Below are 17,255 nucleotides of genomic sequence, written 5' to 3'. Positions count from 1 at the left end.
GAGAAAACCGGCCTGCCGGGCTTTCCCGCGCCGCCACCAACGTGGACATGGCAAAGAAAAGAAATACCTAGGCGCTGCTCCGCGATTCTCGCTGTCGAGATCCCAGGAAGTTCACAGGCCGCCACACGGAGGCTGACAGGAGGAAGTCGGGGGTCAGCGGCGCGGCCCTAACCGCACAAGCCGCGCTCGCCCCCCGCCCAGCATGGCCGAGCTTCCGGCTCTCGCCCTCTCCCTTCCCCCCTGCCCGGCATCCTGAGAAGTGCTTCGCCCTGGGCAGTGACCACACACCACACAAACGGGGAGCGGACGCTCCTCCCCGCAGCAGCCTCCACACGGCCCACCAGGCCCCAACACGGCCGGAAGAAAACGGGAGACCACACTCCCCGCCGGTGGGGACAANCTGACGCACCGTTTGTCTGCGCATGCGCAGTCCAGGCCCAACCCGCCACCCTGGGCATTCAGAACGCGCGTTCGCCGACGCAAAGCGTCGCTTACAGTGATTGGCCGTTGCAAGTGAGGAAGGCTGGTCCTGTAGTGTCTTATGGTTTTGCGCATGCTCTATTCCTTCGCCACCCTTGAGCCAGGACCCACCCCTGAAAACTTCCAATAGCAGAGATACACAAACCAAGCTTTCTTCTTTTCTTTTCATCAGAAGGAAACGCTTTGAAAGTGGAAAGCTGCAGTTTTTCATCCTCTCCTTCTGCGGTTTCTCTTAGACAGGAGAAAAACAAGGCAGTTGCATAGACTGATAAAAGCCAGCTGTATTTACAACAGGACCGCAGGCTGCCTTCCCCAAAGTGTGTATTACAGAAAGCAGTCCTTCAGCCTTTGATTACTGCGCTGTTAGCTCTATGTGACAATTCCCAACAAATCACACTATGTGGCAGTTCTCCCGTGGGAGGTGTATTGGGAGGGGAAATAGAGTTATCCTCTGGGAGAGGGAGGAGAATCAGGGACAGGGGAGAAAGGGAGAATAAGGCTTTTATTAGGCTAACATATAGTTGTGCTAACAGTCTGCAAGGCTGTGTACTTCAATAGACAACATTCATGTATATCCTAATCTGTTCCTCAAACCAAGTGAGATGAGGTGTATATGTAGGGTGCTTTATGCACAAAACAGAGAAAGTATGAAATCAAGATTTAGTACGCAAGTGTTTCTCCTAGGCTTTTGCCATAAAGGTATTTCGGTAGTACATATAAAATCAATTAGGGTTTTTCTCTGCTTTGCTAAAACTCAAACTCAGGACCTGAAACAATCCCCATCCTCAGTGGGATATAAGTAATATAAAAGCGTACCGCACCTCCTTTGTTTTGAAAATTATATTCCCTAGGTAAACTCTCAGGTGTCGTTGCCACCTTCATGAAACACTTTTAAGGGCTATGACCAGATATTTTCCATTGCTGTAGTATTATTTCCTGACACGCTAAATTGACTGCGTCCCACAGTTTGAAATACATTTTAAATATCCGCCTCTAATTTATTTAGTGTATGTCTGATCCATTGTTTGCCGCGTGCGTGGTAACCTAGCAACCAGACGCCGCAAGGTTGAGTTTTTTTTTTTTTTTTTTTTTTTTTTTCTGAACCCCGTTGTCCAATCAGCTCAGCGGACTCACCGAGGAGGCTGCTGGGGAGCAGGGACTGCGTACAGAGGCTATGGGTACCATGGTGTCGCGTAGGCGGCCTGTGGCGGCCATGGCGGTCAGATCTTGTTCTTCATCCTGGACTGGCACCACGTACCTTCTCTTACTTCTGTGCGAAGTCTCATGGGCCCAAATCTTCTCCTTCCCTCTCCGGCGGCCGGAGACCTGCGACTTCAACCAGTACTTCGACATCTCGGCGCTCTCCTGTGTCCCCTGTGGCGCCAACCAGAGGCGGGATGCACTAGGTGAGGCGGTTTAGGGGTGGATGGACTCTGACCAAAATAAAGCACTCCTGACAGCCAGATATCTTGTTTGAAGAATGTTTTAGGAAATGCACAGCTACCAAGACTAAGGAAGGGTTTCCTGGGAGGATTCAGTTGACACACTGAGATCAGTCACACTGGCCCCACCACCCTCCTCCTCCTCCCGGACCTCATTTCCAGGGGTCAGTCCCTGGCAGTGAATCCTTAGGGTGGCACCTGAAATCCTCCTAAGAGAAGTAGAATAGAAATAGAAAAGAAATAACCCGAGGCGTCTAGTGAGATACCCTGACAGGAAAGCAAGGGGGGAAATGTGAATTAGTGAACTCCTGTGACCGATAATTCTACTTCCAAATTCAAGATATTTCAAGCTGTTTGCAACCGTGACTATGATCAGATTTTGTAAGCAGAGGAAACTGAAACCGAGATGTTGTGACATCCGTGTGACATAAACTAAGAGAACTCCTGTCTCTTCCCTCACTTTCTACCTATGTATTCCCAGCACGTGGCTTTGCATCTGTGGTTACAGATTTCCTTAGGACCTGTCCCTTTTATTGTTGATTATTACTGCTTGCTCTCATTGTCTTTTTAGACTTAATTGCATCAATTGGTCTAGTTCTCACTTAACTACTCAGAATAAGTCTTTTTCTATTTACAAAAGTCTAAAATGTGGTGAATCTCAGATTGGTTAACTCGCCTGCTTTAGGCCTGGTATAGCCTCACTTAAGGTACTAAGCAGTGTGGATCACTGTGTCAGAAGAGGGAGTGTGAAGAGCAAACGTGTTCTGCTTTGTATTGCTTTCATGACTATGAATGAAGACATGTGTGTTGTACATAGACTCCTACAGGTGCTGGGAGTCCTTAGAGAATTCTTTCCTTAACTAGCTGAGTTTAATTGTAATTACAAACAACATTTATTTTCTTTCTAGACAAAGAGTAGCCATGATATATTTGAATGAAAGCAATTTTCCAATAAGATATTAACAAAATTAAAACTCACTAAACACACATACATATGGTTTAGTGATGTGGAAATGTAATTCCTAGAGCAGGTAAGTAGTTTTCATAGTTTAATAATAATTGCAGTTTAAAAAGTAGCAACATAATGCCAGACATATTTCTAAACTTTGACCCTATTAGGTAGGTCCTGTTTTTTTCTCCATTTTACTAAACAAGAAGCCGAAGTATAGAGTTCATTGACCCACTCAGTGTTTGCATGTACACGTGCAGACCCATAGACACATATACATGCACAGACAGACAGACAGACAAAGACACCTGTGGTCTCTCATATAATGCCCAGTCTGGCCTTGCACTGACTGTAGGCGAGAATACCCTTGAAGTCCTGCCTGAACTTCCTACAGTTACAGGCATACACCACCACACCAAGCTTCAAAATCCTAAAAACTGTTAAGTTTCTGTCTTGGAGTTTTGTTTACTAAGGACAATATCAGCTTGGTTTTTTGTTTGTTTGTTTGTTTGTTTTTTCTTTTCAGGAACTTCTTGTGTTTGTCTACCAGGATATCATATGATCTCAAATAACGGAGGACCTTCCATTATTTGTAAAAAGTGTCCAGAAAACATGGTATGAATAATTTATTTTAAAATAACTTTTGAGAAAAAGTCATAAATATCTATCTCTTAAACTTCAGTATAATTTCCCATTTATTCATATACTTTAAACTTATTAAGCTAACTTTATTAATGTACATTTTGAGAGATCAATAAAGCAAAGAAGAAAACTTTGGGGAAAAAAAGATAAATTCATTTTGTTATGAAAGTGGTTGAGTCAGATATCCCAAGTACAAAGCTGTGAAAAAATATTTCTATTTGCCTCACAGAGTAACTAGGGTATAAAGAGAAGGTGAGTATTGCCTATGGAGAGCCATTCAGGGTGAAATCTCTTTGCTGTAGATGGCATTCACCGTCTTAGATGTACTGTGTTGATCGTCTTACATGATGATTGATACTCATAATGCTACATGAGGTATAGCAAGTTGATGCATTGCCAGTTGCATCAATAGAAATGTAATCATTTGAAGCCTGGTTAGTCTCCTCATTACATATTGGTTCAGGAAAATTCAACTAGTGGGCTCGTTTTATGGGCTAATTACCAATTAATAGAAATATGTTTTCTAATCATTTAAGCTAATTAGGAGTGTATAACAGTTCTGAGTTCTATTGTAGTGTTGTTTCTTATTCTATTAGAAAATTAAATCTAAGAATCTATTATCATTAGTGGTCATCCTCTGAACTATTCATCCTGTAGATCTGATTGCTATATTTATATTTAGTTCATGTTTTGGAAGCACTAGTTGTAGCTAAGTGATTGGTAATGAAGAGGTATGGATAGAATACAGTTCCAGGGGTAAGTTGACTTAAAGTCTAAAAGTTTGTTAAAGCTATTGTAGGTTTTTAGTGTTATGGAAGCATGCCAAATATAAAAACATTAATAAATCCAGTCTCTTCAACAAAGTCTAATTGTGTCAGTTTTAGCGTTAGTATCTACTGACTTCAGTTATAACTATAAGCACATGAGTGGCCAGGCCCCTCCCCTGAGGACGTCAAATTGCCAGGTCCTATCCACAGAACACACTAACTGCCCTAACAACGGGACCCAACCCCACTCTAAAGAGAAAAAAAGCCCAAGCTCAGTGCTTGAAATCCCACCAGTCCCAACCCTGGAAATTTTCACCCTGCTCCCAAGAAATGTTATCTAAACCCTGTCTTCCGCTCAGTTCTTTGAAGCTTCTCATTCAAGCAGAGGCAGCTGCCCTCCTGGGGTTTTCCCTCTCAATAAATCTCTTGTGTGAGATGTGTTGTGTGGTGCCGTGTGACTTTGTGGTATTCCTTGGCTCCAAACTGTCAGGATACTTTTCCTTTAAGAGCTCTAACGCTTACAGTGGTCCTGAGACTGGATAAGTTCTCCTCCTGCCTATCCCCCCTCCCCCCAGGGCAGAGCTTCACTGGGACCATATCCCTCTTCTCCAGTCTACCCACAACAGGCTCACCTTCCAGCTCACTAATGGCTCAGCTCCTTACCTACCACCCAGTTCCCCTTCGGTTGGTGTAAACGTTTCCCCAGATCTAAGGACATTACCCTTGAGTGTCCAGCATCCCTCTGATAGTTTTGGATAAAATGTACCCCACAGCCACAGTCTTTAAGGCTATGTCTGTCCTCTTCATCTGTGCCCATCCTGCTGTTGTGCCCCCTCCTGCCCTCTTCTCCCACCTTCCCTTTGGAGCTGCCTGTAATCCCACAGCTTCCCTAGGGCCTCATGGCTTTTGTGACTCTGTTTTCTAACCCTTCTTCTAGAGCTGGTTTTTGTTCTTGCTTTCTGGCCTCTATGAAAGCACCTCTGTTCTCAGGCCTTGAGTCTCTCCTCCAGCTTAGCCAGCCAAAGGCCCTGATCCCCACTGAGTACAGTGACAACCCAGTGAATGGCTTGTCCTCCTTTAGTGCTGGGGACACCTGTAACTAAAAGTTGCAGTGACATTTTTCCTCCCCTGCTTCTCATCCATGGGAACAGTATCTTCCATGCCCTGTCATTACCACTTGGGTTGCCTATTGGAAAACCTTCAGCATGTCCACCTGACACCAGACTTAAAGGCCCCTAAAATTGATCATTTTTGCAATCAAATTTGGCCTCAATATCCCTTAGTCAGATTCTAATATTATTCAGGGCCTTTACAAATACTGAAAGTGATAGAGGAAGTAAAAATGAGATTCCCCTTTCCCTATTTCTCTTTTCTCATTTTCAAGCCGTTTGTTTTTGTCTGGTCTCACTAATATACACAGTGTAAATGTCCTAAATTATCATTAATCTGTAAGTTGTTGCAAAGTGGGAGCCAGGAGCCTGACCTTCCAGGACAGGGGGAAAGCAAAGAAGTAGGCCAGTGTACACACACTTTGTTGACTGTGTCTCTCAACCCCCTCCTGCAATAGCCTCTGTCTATAACCAGGGCTCAGAATTTTCCCATCTCTAAGGCTTGTTTATTCTCAGCTTACTGGATTCAGTATTGGCGGGATTCTGGCATGTTTTAGGTATGCATGATATTAGACTGTTGTTTTGTGCTGCCCAACTTCAATTAAAAGCAGGCTCTGGTAGGGTGTGACTCCCCTCCTCTAGACCCACCTGTACTTGTTTAAAGGTTTCCTCCAAAATTTCCATCTCAGATCAGGTGAGCCAGCTGCCTATGTGTCAGAGAAAGGAGAACAAAACAAGATGACGGGACAGACTATTCCCAGTAGGGAGGATTGCTACTAATCTCATACTCTTTTGGTGTGGGTTTATCTCTAAAACTTTTGTAAGCATAATGGATATGATTTAAAAACTTACAAAAATCTGTAACAAGCAGGTCAACCTAAAGCTGGTGACTCCCAGGTTGAGAGTTAAAATTTGTACACAGGTAATCTTAGAGAAAGCATGTGGCTTGCTGCCATCTTAGCTGCTGTCCCCTCATCTGGATGAAGGCTGACAACCGCCTTTCTAGGGTTAGAAAAGATGGACTTTGCTATGTGACCTCACTCCCATCTTGTTTAAAAGTGACCACATGACAAAACAAAGGAAAAACAACTCCTCCTATCAAGAAAGCCCAAGCAAGATGATCCCTCCACTATTTCTGATCATGCTAATGAGCCTCAACCCACAACTCCTTCTTTTCCCTCTTCAGTCTCCCTTTCTCTCTCCACAGTCACAGGCTGTCCAAATCAACCCTCTCAGGCACCCACTTCCCCCACTCTTCCATTCGACTCTCTTTACCTCCCCCTACCCACCCTAAACCTGTAGGGTTCTTCCTCTCTGGGAGGTGGCTGGGGTGAACAGCTGGGTCAGGGAACACATCCCCTTCTCATTAAGTGAACTCTCTCAAAAAGAGATTGGGATCGTACATTCTTAATTCTTCCACCTTTGTTAAAGATTTCCAGTATATCACCCAATCTTACAACCTTGCCTTCCGTGACCTTTATATGATTCTCACCAACAATATTCTCCCCGAGGAGTGCAAGCAAGTCTGGGACCAGGCTAAGGCACATACAGAAGAAATCTATCAAACTAATATTTCCCACCCAGTCAGGGCTGAGATAGTCCCTGACCAAGACCCTGAATGGAATTATCATGCCCACAGGGCATCATTGCTATGGATAAATGTGTAACTTGCCTCCTGACTTGTCTCCACAAGGCCACCCTTAAAGAGATAAATTATGAAAAAAATCCAAGATGGCATCCAGAAAATCCACCTCTACTCCTAGACTGCCTTACAAAGACCCTCTTACAGTATGCTGATCTGGATCCTGAGTCCTCAGATGGAAACCAACTCCTCATCACCTACCTCTCCCATAATTTCCCTGATATTAGGGCCGCACTTAACTGTCTATAGAAAGGACTCCTGATGCCACAGAGAAGTCTTAGCCATGGCCTTTAAGGTGTACCATGGGAGAGATGAAAAAGCCTGGAAACAAAAATGACTGATGCTGACTCAGGCAGATCAGCCAGCCATAGCTGCTGCACAGCCATAGCTGCTGCACAGCCTCCCAAAGCCCAAGAGCCTCCCGGTCCCTGTGTCAAGTACTGTTAGGAGGGTCACTGGGCCCAGTCTGTCTAAACTCTCACAAACCATTCCAGTCATGCCCCCAGTGCCATCAAGAGGGACATTGGGCTGCTGATTGTCCTTATGTCCTTTGCCGTGTGAGGACATCAAGCCCAAATCACCCTCTAGCTGACCACCTAGATCTGGCCATGGATGACCAAGGGGACCCTGGCTTCCTTGGCCTGACCACAGCCATGTCCAACAGGAACCTCAGGTAGTCATAATATGCGGGTAATCCATCTGCTTCCTTCTAGACACCAGGGCCGCTTCTCAGTAATGATAAGAGTTAAGAACCCATCTATCCTCCTTGTTCCTCTGTTATCTGAGTAGAGGAACCGCCTTACCAGCCTCACCAAACCCCACCACTTAGCTGTATTTGTAGGGGTATTCCCTTTACCTACCCTTCCCAAGTGGTACTAACCAGTCCTGTCCCCTTACTGGGAAGGGACATCACAGCTAAAGTAGGAGCCTGTATTTCTTTTGCTTCCCCCATCCTCTTGATGGCATGTTCACTAGCTGTGTCCCCCTCCTTCTCCTCCAAACCACACAGTTTGACATACCCTTTCCATTATCAGCTTCCCAGGTGGGCCCCAGGGTATGGGGCACCCAAACTCCTCCATAGCCAAGCACCATTCCCTCTCATCCAGTTACAAAACCCTTTCACTCCCATGCAGGGCAAAAGGCCAGACAGAGCCCTCCCACCCAATTCTGGTTTGGAACGTTTTATCTGTCTGCTGTCTGGGTGCAGGTGGGTCTGTGTATACATAAGATTTGTAAACACTGGAGCCAAGATGCAAACCAGTCAGGCTCAATTGGCTATATGAATGGTGTGGTGGCCACCCCATCCATATTCTGTTTCTGACTATTGTTCTTTGAGTGTGTGAGCTTTCTGTGTTCATTGGGTTTGAGTATGTGAGCTTTCTGTGTTCATTGGGTTTGAGTGTGTGAGCTTTCTATGTTCTGGGCTCATTGGGTTTGTTTTTGCCTTCTCTGTTGCTGTCAGTCACCACCAGTAGCACTGCTTGCCATGGTTGCTTTGATGGCCAGAACTCAGAATTTATCTGTGGGCTTTCTGGTTGTTTACAAAAGATTGGATTTGAAAGCAATGCTTGTTAATAAGGTATTACAGCTACACCTCCCTGCTTTCATCCACAAGAATGTACCTCTAGTCAAAGCTGGACTTCTTATATTCAAACCAAGGAAGATAACCTTCTGGTCACCTATTCCTGTCTTTTCTCCTCAGCACCTGTCTAACTTCTTAACTTATTCCAGCCTTTTCCTAAACCATGTGATATGAGGTCATAATTCCAAGCCTTATTAAAATCTTTGTTCTTATACTTTACTAAGTGACTAGATCAGTATTCTACTGGTTTCTTCAGTCAAATTAATAACTAGATAGTTGGCATGTCATAAACCCATTTGGAATCATAACTTAAAATTTAAAAGCCAATAAGCTTCAATTTTAAAAAAATTAGAGTACTTTGGAATCAGTAAGAGAAAGCATAACAGGGTTCTTATTTATTAAATTATGTTCAGTTTTGTTGTATTTTATGCTTGTAATAAGTATAAAGGTAAAAATTAATTTTGAATTTATATGATCAACTGAGAATAAAATCAATTAAAATGAAAAATCTTTTATTTTTTTTTTTTCAATTTTAGAAAGGCGTTACTAAAGATGGCTGGGACTGCATTTCTTGCCCTAGTGGCTTAACTGCTGAGGGGAAGTGCCACTGTCCCACTGGCCATATATTAGGTAAGAATAATATTTATAAAATAATGGTGATGGATTTTTTTGTTTATTTTATAAAGGATATTAATTTAAATGGCTTTGTAGTTGTATAAAAAAATGTTGTAGTGCAAAATTTCATGATGCTTAACACAGCAGACACAGAGAAATTTTAAGAATTCTTCCCAGCTGGGCGGTGGTGGCACATACCTTTAATCCCAGCACTTGGGAGGCAGAGGCAGGCGGATTTCTGAGTTCGAGGCCAGCCTGGTCTACAAAGTGAGTTCCAGGACAGCCAGGGCCATACAGAGAAACCCTGTCTCAAAAAAAAAAAAAAAAATTCTTCCCATTTCAAGAACATGAATTAGCGTGTCTGTTAATGTCAATACTGGGAAAAGGATAGAAACTGTTATACTCAGGTAAGAGCTGAAAGTATTCCTCTGAAAGAAAGCTTTCTAAAAAGTCATTACTTCAAGTTAAAGTCACTGTATGTTTGGAAAACCCAAGGAAATCATTAAAAATTCCTATAAAATACAGTTTCTCAAGTGGCAAAATTAATATGCAAAAGATATATTCTATGTAAAGATCAAGTCAAGAAAATGCGATATTGGGCTGGTGAGATGGCTCAGTGGGTAAGAGCACCCGACTGCTCTTCCGAAGGTCCAGAGTTCAAATCCCAGCAACCACATGGTGGCTCATAACCATCCATAACAAGATCTGACGCCCTCTTCTGGAGTGTCTGAAGACAGCTACAGTGTACTTACATATAATAAATAAATAAATCTTAAAAAATAATAAGAAGAAGAAAATGCGATATAAGCGAATAAGGAGCAGTACAACAGCACTTTAGAGGAGATGCACGCGGTACATGAATTAAAGGTGTGTCTACATGGTCCCTAAGGGAGACTTTTCTTTTTAAAGCTAAGAGCAATTTTATTATTAGAGTTTAAGAGAACCCCCCCCCCCCCCCAGAGCCAGCAAGTTGTAAATCTCAGCTGGTGCCCGGGGCAGGTGAGCTTCGGTCAGCTGCTGCAGCCTACAGCTGAAGAAGAGACAACGATGACAATGACGAGGACAACAGTAACAACAACAACAACAACCAAAGATAAAAGGAAGTCTGCTGGTCACATGATCATCATGGCAGCTTCGGAGGGACTGCCAAAAGCAAACTTTCATAATGAAAATATATTCTTCATATTAGGTTAAGATGATTAAATATTATAAAAACTGTCAGCTGTCCTGCCTAACTGTATATTAAGGAATGGTATTAATGATAAATTCAACCAGCGTTTATTACACACATACACACACACACACACACACACACACACACACAAATTCTCAAATTCTCAAGTTTGTACCACAAAATACATTGAAAATTCTGAAAGAGGAAACTGTACTGTCAGATATCATGTGTATTTTATGCTTTCAACAGCAGCCATTTGTGGAACTCAGGACAATCAAAATGAGTCCAATCAGTGTGGCAATTTGGAGTGAAAACCTGGCATTTCCATCAGTGAGGGTGAGACTGACTGCTAGCTGGCGCTAAGACAGCAATGAATCAATCAGGCTTCTTCCTTCGTCCTTAAAGTCCAACTAAATCACTAGTTAAATATTTACTGTAAAGCATAAAAAGTTTTAAAATAAAGACAAACTTACATTCTTTGTAAGTTTTCTAAGTATAGAAAAACAACAACCCTAAAGCCTCAGAAGAAAAGATTGATAAATTTGCATAAAAATTGTTAAGTGCCATAAAGATAAAAATACCAAAGCAAAGGTCAGAAGAGGTGGCTGGATAAGTGGATTAAGTACTTGTAGCCAAACATGTGGACCTGAGTTTGGGTCCCCAGAACCCATGTGAAAGTCAAGTGTGCACACATGTATAATACCAGCACCAGGAGTGGGTGGCATGTGTGCACATGCGTGCAATTTGCCAAGAGACTTTGTCTTAAACAGTAAGGTAGAACATTATGCAGGAAGACACCTATTTGATCCGTGCACACCAATACACACACAGTCACATCTCCCCACATACACACACAGAAGTACCTAAAACCAAACTGCAAACTAAAGAAAATTTCATAATGTGGACAAGGGTTAGAGGTCCTAGTTCTTCAAATGTAAGGATCATCCTACAAATTATTAACTAAGATATGTAATATTTTTACTTTTTACCCCTTACATTTGTTGATTGTCAGTTTTGTACATGGATATAACATATTCTAATTATACTCAACCTCCACCTTCTTTGATCTGTCTTGTACCCTTGTAGTCCCTCCCCCCTCTCTGCCCATACAATGCATAGTATCTTGTTTGTTTTGAGGCAGGGTCTCATGTAGAGCAGACTGGCTTAAGACTCACTGTATAGTCAGGGATGAACTTGAACTCCTAATCCCCCTGCCTCCACCTCCCATGTGCTAGGATGTTAGATGGGCATATGACACCCTGCCTGTGGCATATCATTTTGAATATATTAAAAGTCATAAGAATCAGAGACAAAACCTATTATAACTTGAAAACAAATACTCATAGTGTCTCACCATTCTGCTGCTTTGGATATTTCTGTTCTGTTCTATACTTCAATGAATGTTATGTATTGGTACATGTACGTCTATAGGTTTTATGTCTAAAAATAAAATTTAGTGTTGTGTGGGGAATATGGATTTGGAGGCTATTAGAAGTCCTCACATTTTTGACAACCTGCCAGAAATCTATGAAGACAATATGTCTCCTCATCCCAGTATGTAAGGAAAGATGTTGAGAAATTTGGCTTAGGGAAAATGTTGATTTGCTGTTATAATCACTTAGAAAACTAGTTCTATGTGTTTTCAGTTGTAATGGAGAAGGGTTTTTTTTTTTTTTTGGTATATTTTATTGTATATATGCTTGGCATGCCTTCAAGCAAATGATACTGCTTTGAGAATTATTATTCCACTGATAATTACAGGGACATGTGAATATTTCAGAGTATATAATACAACACTCACTGCTTTATATCTTGCACAGTGGAAAGAAATGTTAGTGGGTCTTTGTTAGCCCAAGCGACTTGTGAGCTTTGTGATGAAAGTGAAAACTCATTTACAAAAGCCAGTGCTTTAGGAACCAGGTGAGTAGTGTGCTGAAAACTGAATTCATTGATGTCCTACTTTTATATACCATCTGTGTATCCCAAGAAAGAATATGGGTAGTCATTGAAGGGGCTGAGATTCAGAATCCATGAGAACGTGGGCTCAAGTCTTGAATTAGTTTTCTAATAGTTTGGTGGTGGGCAGTCAGACTCTCCAGTATTTAGACCAAGTATACTTTCCATTTCATAGCTTTCATAAGCGTCTCTGTCTTTAAATTTGCAAAGCTTTACTAGCTGCTTAGCAAAAGACAGCTACTTTTTGGTATTGTGTAATTCATACATGAGCTATAGTATATGTACAGAGTATGATTCTAAAGCCATTTTATTATATTGTAATTGTACATGGAAAGATGTCTTGGTTACTGATCTTTTGGCATGAAGAGGAACCATGACCAATATAACTCTCATAAAAGAACGCATTTAATTGGGGGTTTGCTTAGCGTTTTATAACAGGAGCAGGAGCTGAGAGCTTTGTATCCTGAAACGCAGGCAACATAGAGAGAAAGACTGAGCCCGGCTGGCGTTTTTGAAACCCCAAAGCCCACCCCCATGACACACCTCCTCCAACAAGACTAAACCTTCTAATCCTTCCCAAACAGCTCTATCCCCCGATGACTAAGCATTCAAATGCATCAGCCTATGGAGGCTGTTCTCATTCAAAGCAACACAAAGGGGATATTAATAAATGTTATCATAACTCAGGTACACTGATTTATAGCCCAGATATGTTGCTTCTGTTCTCTTCTTATATACACATTTACCACATGCACGCAAATTCATAAGCGCATCCCTTTGCACACACATTCCTCCAGTATAAACACTTATACCTACTCCAGCCTTTTCAGTTTTTCGGAAGCACACATTGGTAACTTGCCTCTTGGCACTGTTTTTCTCTTTCTTTCCTAAATTTATTGTAGAAGATAACAGATCTCCTTGTGAAAGTTAGCCACATAGTATTTACAAACTCTGATTGTCTTGAGATAAAACAACCAAAATTTGCCCCTGGGTTGACCTACCAGTTTGCCCCTCTGGTTCTTCCCTTAGTCTGATCTGAGTTCCATGTCATGTGGTAGCCTGCCTCTCAACCTCACTGTTATAGGTAATTTATGTCATAGAAGCCCATCTGAATCCCCAACTAGTCCAGAACACTCTATCTCATTCCTTAGTTGAAAATAACAAAGACAGTGACGTGTTCTTGCAGGTTTGGTGAAACTGCTAACATGTTCATGTTCTCAGCTGACACTGAAGAAGAATATTTGATACCTTCTTATATAAACTGATTTAGCACTGTTTATATGAGTTTGTTGGGCTCTGCTGTTGGTTAGTGACTTTATAACATTTGAGGTTTAGTGTATTTAGATGTATCATTCTATACATCTTCATGTATGTAGTTAAGAAAAAGGTCCAATTTCATTTATACCTTGCCTTATAAAAATGATGTAAAACTTTTTTTTCCCATAAGTATACTTGATTTAATGCACACCCAGTCCACATAGAAAGGACATTAGAGTCAAGGAGCATCACACAGCTGTCCATGAAGACACATCTGTGTACAGTAAATGTAAAACTCTTTAAAGTCATGCTAATGTATTGAACTTATATAATTAATTGCTTGGCTGTCTTACTATATGTTCTAATGTGTCATTTAGGAAGACAGGCTCTCAGTTAAATAAGGTTCAGTGTAATTTAATTAACATTTTAAAAAATTATCTTTGTTGTATTGACCAGGTGTGTCCGCTGCGAACCAACATTTGTGAATACAAGCAGGTCCTGTTCATGTTCAGAGCCTCACATTTTAGTAAGGACAATCAAGTGGATAAAGTATATATTTTTAATTCAATAGATGATACATTTCTATAATTGGATACCTTTCTCTTATTGATTTGTGAAGACAGGTGGATTATGTTTCAGCAACACAGGGAATTTTCGTCAACGTGTAATTTCCACTGCACGTTATGGAGAGCTTGTAAGTATGGTTATTTATTTGGGGTTTTTGTTTTGTTTTGTTGCATATTTGTTTAAGAAAGGTTGCTCTGCATTTCCTCCTTTGATTAATTTCACACAAATTGAGGAAGATTTATGTGTAATTCAAGATTATGTGTAAAATACAAACAGCTAAAAACTGGAGTTGGCTGGCTTGGCACTACATTTTAAAAGTGTACTTCTTCTATATCTTAGCTCATTCCTTTAATTTACATGCATTTACTTTTTCACATATGTAAAACTGAAATAAAATTTCCAAAAAGTCGTACATGTCTTTTTCTTGAAATTGCCAGACTTTTGGAGTTTATATCTTCTTATTGTTTTCCAATGTGAGACAAGTCCTCAGTCTTTCCTCGTCTTTCGTGAACTTGACAGGTCAGGTTCCAAGACATGCCACCTGTGGGATAACTCCCAGCCTACATCTGTGCTGTCTTTTGTTAATTCAATTGTGCTTTGTTGAAAGCCATGGAAGAAAAATCGGTGTGCTTAACTCAGTACATTACATCATGTTAGAGAGCATGCAGTGTATGTCTACCTGTCCCATCACTGAAACTCTTCATTTTGAACAGCTGTAAGCATTAAGTTAGCATGCTTACCTGAACTCTCCATTTCCTCTAAGGACTCTCCAAGCTCGACCCTGCTTACCCTCTGAGATCAGGAGCAGTCAGGGTGGCATGGCCACAGATGGTGGGAGGAGAATTTCAAAGGTTATACTTCACTAGCTCTTAACATACGAACTTGCCTCCTTTTGTGACTCTTTCCTTTAACAACCTTCCACATTTATTCATTGACATTGTATCATAGAAAACATGTATGCATGTGTGAATATGTGTGTGTATACGAGTGACTGTGTGTGTGTGTTTTCTTCAACCTTATTCTACACATTTACTCATTTTCTTTTTTTTTTTTTTTTTTTTTTTTTTTTTTTTTTTTTTTTTTTTTTTTTGGTTTTTCGAGACAGGGTTTCTCTGTATAGCCCTGGCTTTCCTGGAACTCACTTTGTAGACCAGGCTGGCCTCGAACTCAGAAATCCACCAGCCTCTGCCTCCCAAGTGCTGGGATTAAAGGTGTGCGCCACCACCGCCTGGCATTTACTCATTTTCTTAAAAGAGGAAATTTTCCTTATTGAAGAGAGGAAAACCATATATGTTAGTCAGGGTTTCTATTCCTGGACAAACATCATGACCAACAAGCAAGTTGGGGAGGAAAGGGTTTATTAAGCTTACATTTCCATACTGCTGTTGATCACCAAAGGATGCAGGACTGGAACTCAATCAGGTCAGAAAGCAGGAGCTGATGCAGAAGGCATGGAGGGATGTTCTTTACTGGATTACCTCCCCTGGCTTGCTCAGCCTGCTCTCTTATAGAACCCAAGACTACCAGCCCAGAGATGGCACCACCCACAAGGGGACCTCCCCCCTTGATCACTAATTGAGAAAATGCCTTACAGCTAGATCTCGTGGAGGCATTTCCCCAACTGAAGCTCCTTTCTCTGTGATAACTCCAGCCTGTGTCAAGTTGACACAAAACTAGCCAGTACACCATACCTCATGGTTTTATCTTAAACATGCTTGATAGCTGTGATGCCACACTCTAGCTAATCTGCTTGTGTCTCCTCTGTTAATCTCTTGTTACTCTTGTGTTCTCAGTGTCTCAGATTTTAGCAAGATGTCTTGTCCAGAGGTTAGAGCTCTAGCCCTCAGAAATCACTTGTGAAACAGGTCTGATGACGTACGTCTGTGGTCGAGGTCTGATGACGTACGTCTGTGGTCGTAGCACTTGAAAGTGGAGGTAGGAGGATCAGGAGTTCAAGGTCATAACTGGCTATGGAGTGAGTTTGCGACCAGTCTGGGCTTCAAGAAGCCTGTCTCAATAAAACAAAAACCATGTATACCTTCCTTGGTCTTCTGGGGATTCCGGGGATCCTGCTGGTTTTGGATAGTTGGGTGTTTTCTGATTTTAGGACCTTCCAAAGGTTGTTCTCAAGTCCTTTGTTGTTTACAAAGCCAGACTAACACATAAGGTTAAGGAATCTTCCTTTGAATTTAAACCTGCCTTCATCTTTCTGTTTATAGGGCATGTCGTTAAATTCAGAATGGTTTGCCAAGTATTTGCAGGCAACAGCAGCTGCATGCTGGGTAAGCTTAAATGTTTTTAAAATTTATTTTACATTGATGAATTGTAGTGTCTTCTTTTTAATTTAAATAAATGTTTTCTAAGTAGATATATACCTTTATATGTATGTTCTATAAGAAGAATAAAGCCTTTCCATTTGGGTTGAAATGTAATACATAAGATATTATGCGGTTTACATATACGGACTGTCTCTAGAGTTGTTTGATTGTTGTCCTAGTTACTTCTTAGTTGTTATGACAAAGCACCATGACCAAGACAACTTATAAAAGAAGGCACTTCCGTGGACTTACACTTCGGATGATAGTGCATGCTGGCATGGCATGGTAACAGGAACAGCTGAGAGCGCACGTCTTAATCCACAAGTAAAGGACAGAGAAGAGAACACTGGGAATGGCAGGGAGTCTTGAAACCTCAAGGCACTCCCGGTGACATACTTCCTCCAACATGGCTACACTTCCTAATCCTTCCCAGTTTCACCAACTGGGACCCTAGTATTCAAACATATGAGTCTATGGGACTGGTTCTGATTCAAATTATCACAGTTGTAATTTACTGTCTGGAGAAAGTGAATGTCCTTTAGGAAGAAGGTGACATGGTATGTGCCAGGCCCATTCTTAGCTTTGACATGCAGAAGACAGAAAAACTCCCTCATATAAGTAATCACAGTGTACTTGCCATTCCTCTACATTTGTGCTAAATAAATGTCAGGCTGTTAGTATGCAGTAAGTATCATAATAAAGAACAAAGAAAGTGTGTGCGTGTGTGCATGTGTGTGTGTGTGTGTGTGGTATGT

At 41.6% G+C, this 17,255-nt stretch overlaps 1 protein-coding gene and 1 long non-coding RNA gene across 2 annotated transcripts in view; one reads left to right on the top strand and one right to left on the bottom strand.

Annotated features, from left to right (window-relative positions):
- The window catches only part of LOC115062960, a 3,575-nt gene extending 3,182 nt beyond the window's left edge, over positions 1–393 (bottom strand). Inside the window, exon 1 of the long non-coding RNA XR_003842857.1 lies at positions 68–393. This is a non-coding gene — a long non-coding RNA (uncharacterized LOC115062960). The remainder of the gene's footprint in view (positions 1–67) is intronic.
- A 1,213-nt stretch (positions 394–1,606) lies between these two features.
- Tmem67 (transmembrane protein 67) overlaps positions 1,607–17,255 on the top strand; it is a 48,627-nt gene continuing 32,978 nt past the window's right edge. Inside the window, exons 1-7 of the mRNA XM_029533409.1 lie at positions 1,607–1,886; positions 3,398–3,486; positions 9,150–9,243; positions 12,223–12,322; positions 14,072–14,141; positions 14,235–14,309; positions 16,402–16,464. Coding sequence (XP_029389269.1) covers positions 1,655–1,886; positions 3,398–3,486; positions 9,150–9,243; positions 12,223–12,322; positions 14,072–14,141; positions 14,235–14,309; positions 16,402–16,464 — 723 coding nt within the window. The 5' untranslated portion in view covers positions 1,607–1,654. The remainder of the gene's footprint in view (positions 1,887–3,397; positions 3,487–9,149; positions 9,244–12,222; positions 12,323–14,071; positions 14,142–14,234; positions 14,310–16,401; positions 16,465–17,255) is intronic.

Source organism: Mus pahari, chromosome 22, assembly GCF_900095145.1.
Source record: "Mus pahari chromosome 22, PAHARI_EIJ_v1.1, whole genome shotgun sequence".
Lineage (NCBI taxonomy): Eukaryota > Metazoa > Chordata > Mammalia > Rodentia > Muridae > Mus > Mus pahari.
Note: the sequence above shows the minus strand (reverse complement) of the source record. Positions and strands in the feature narration are given on the sequence as shown.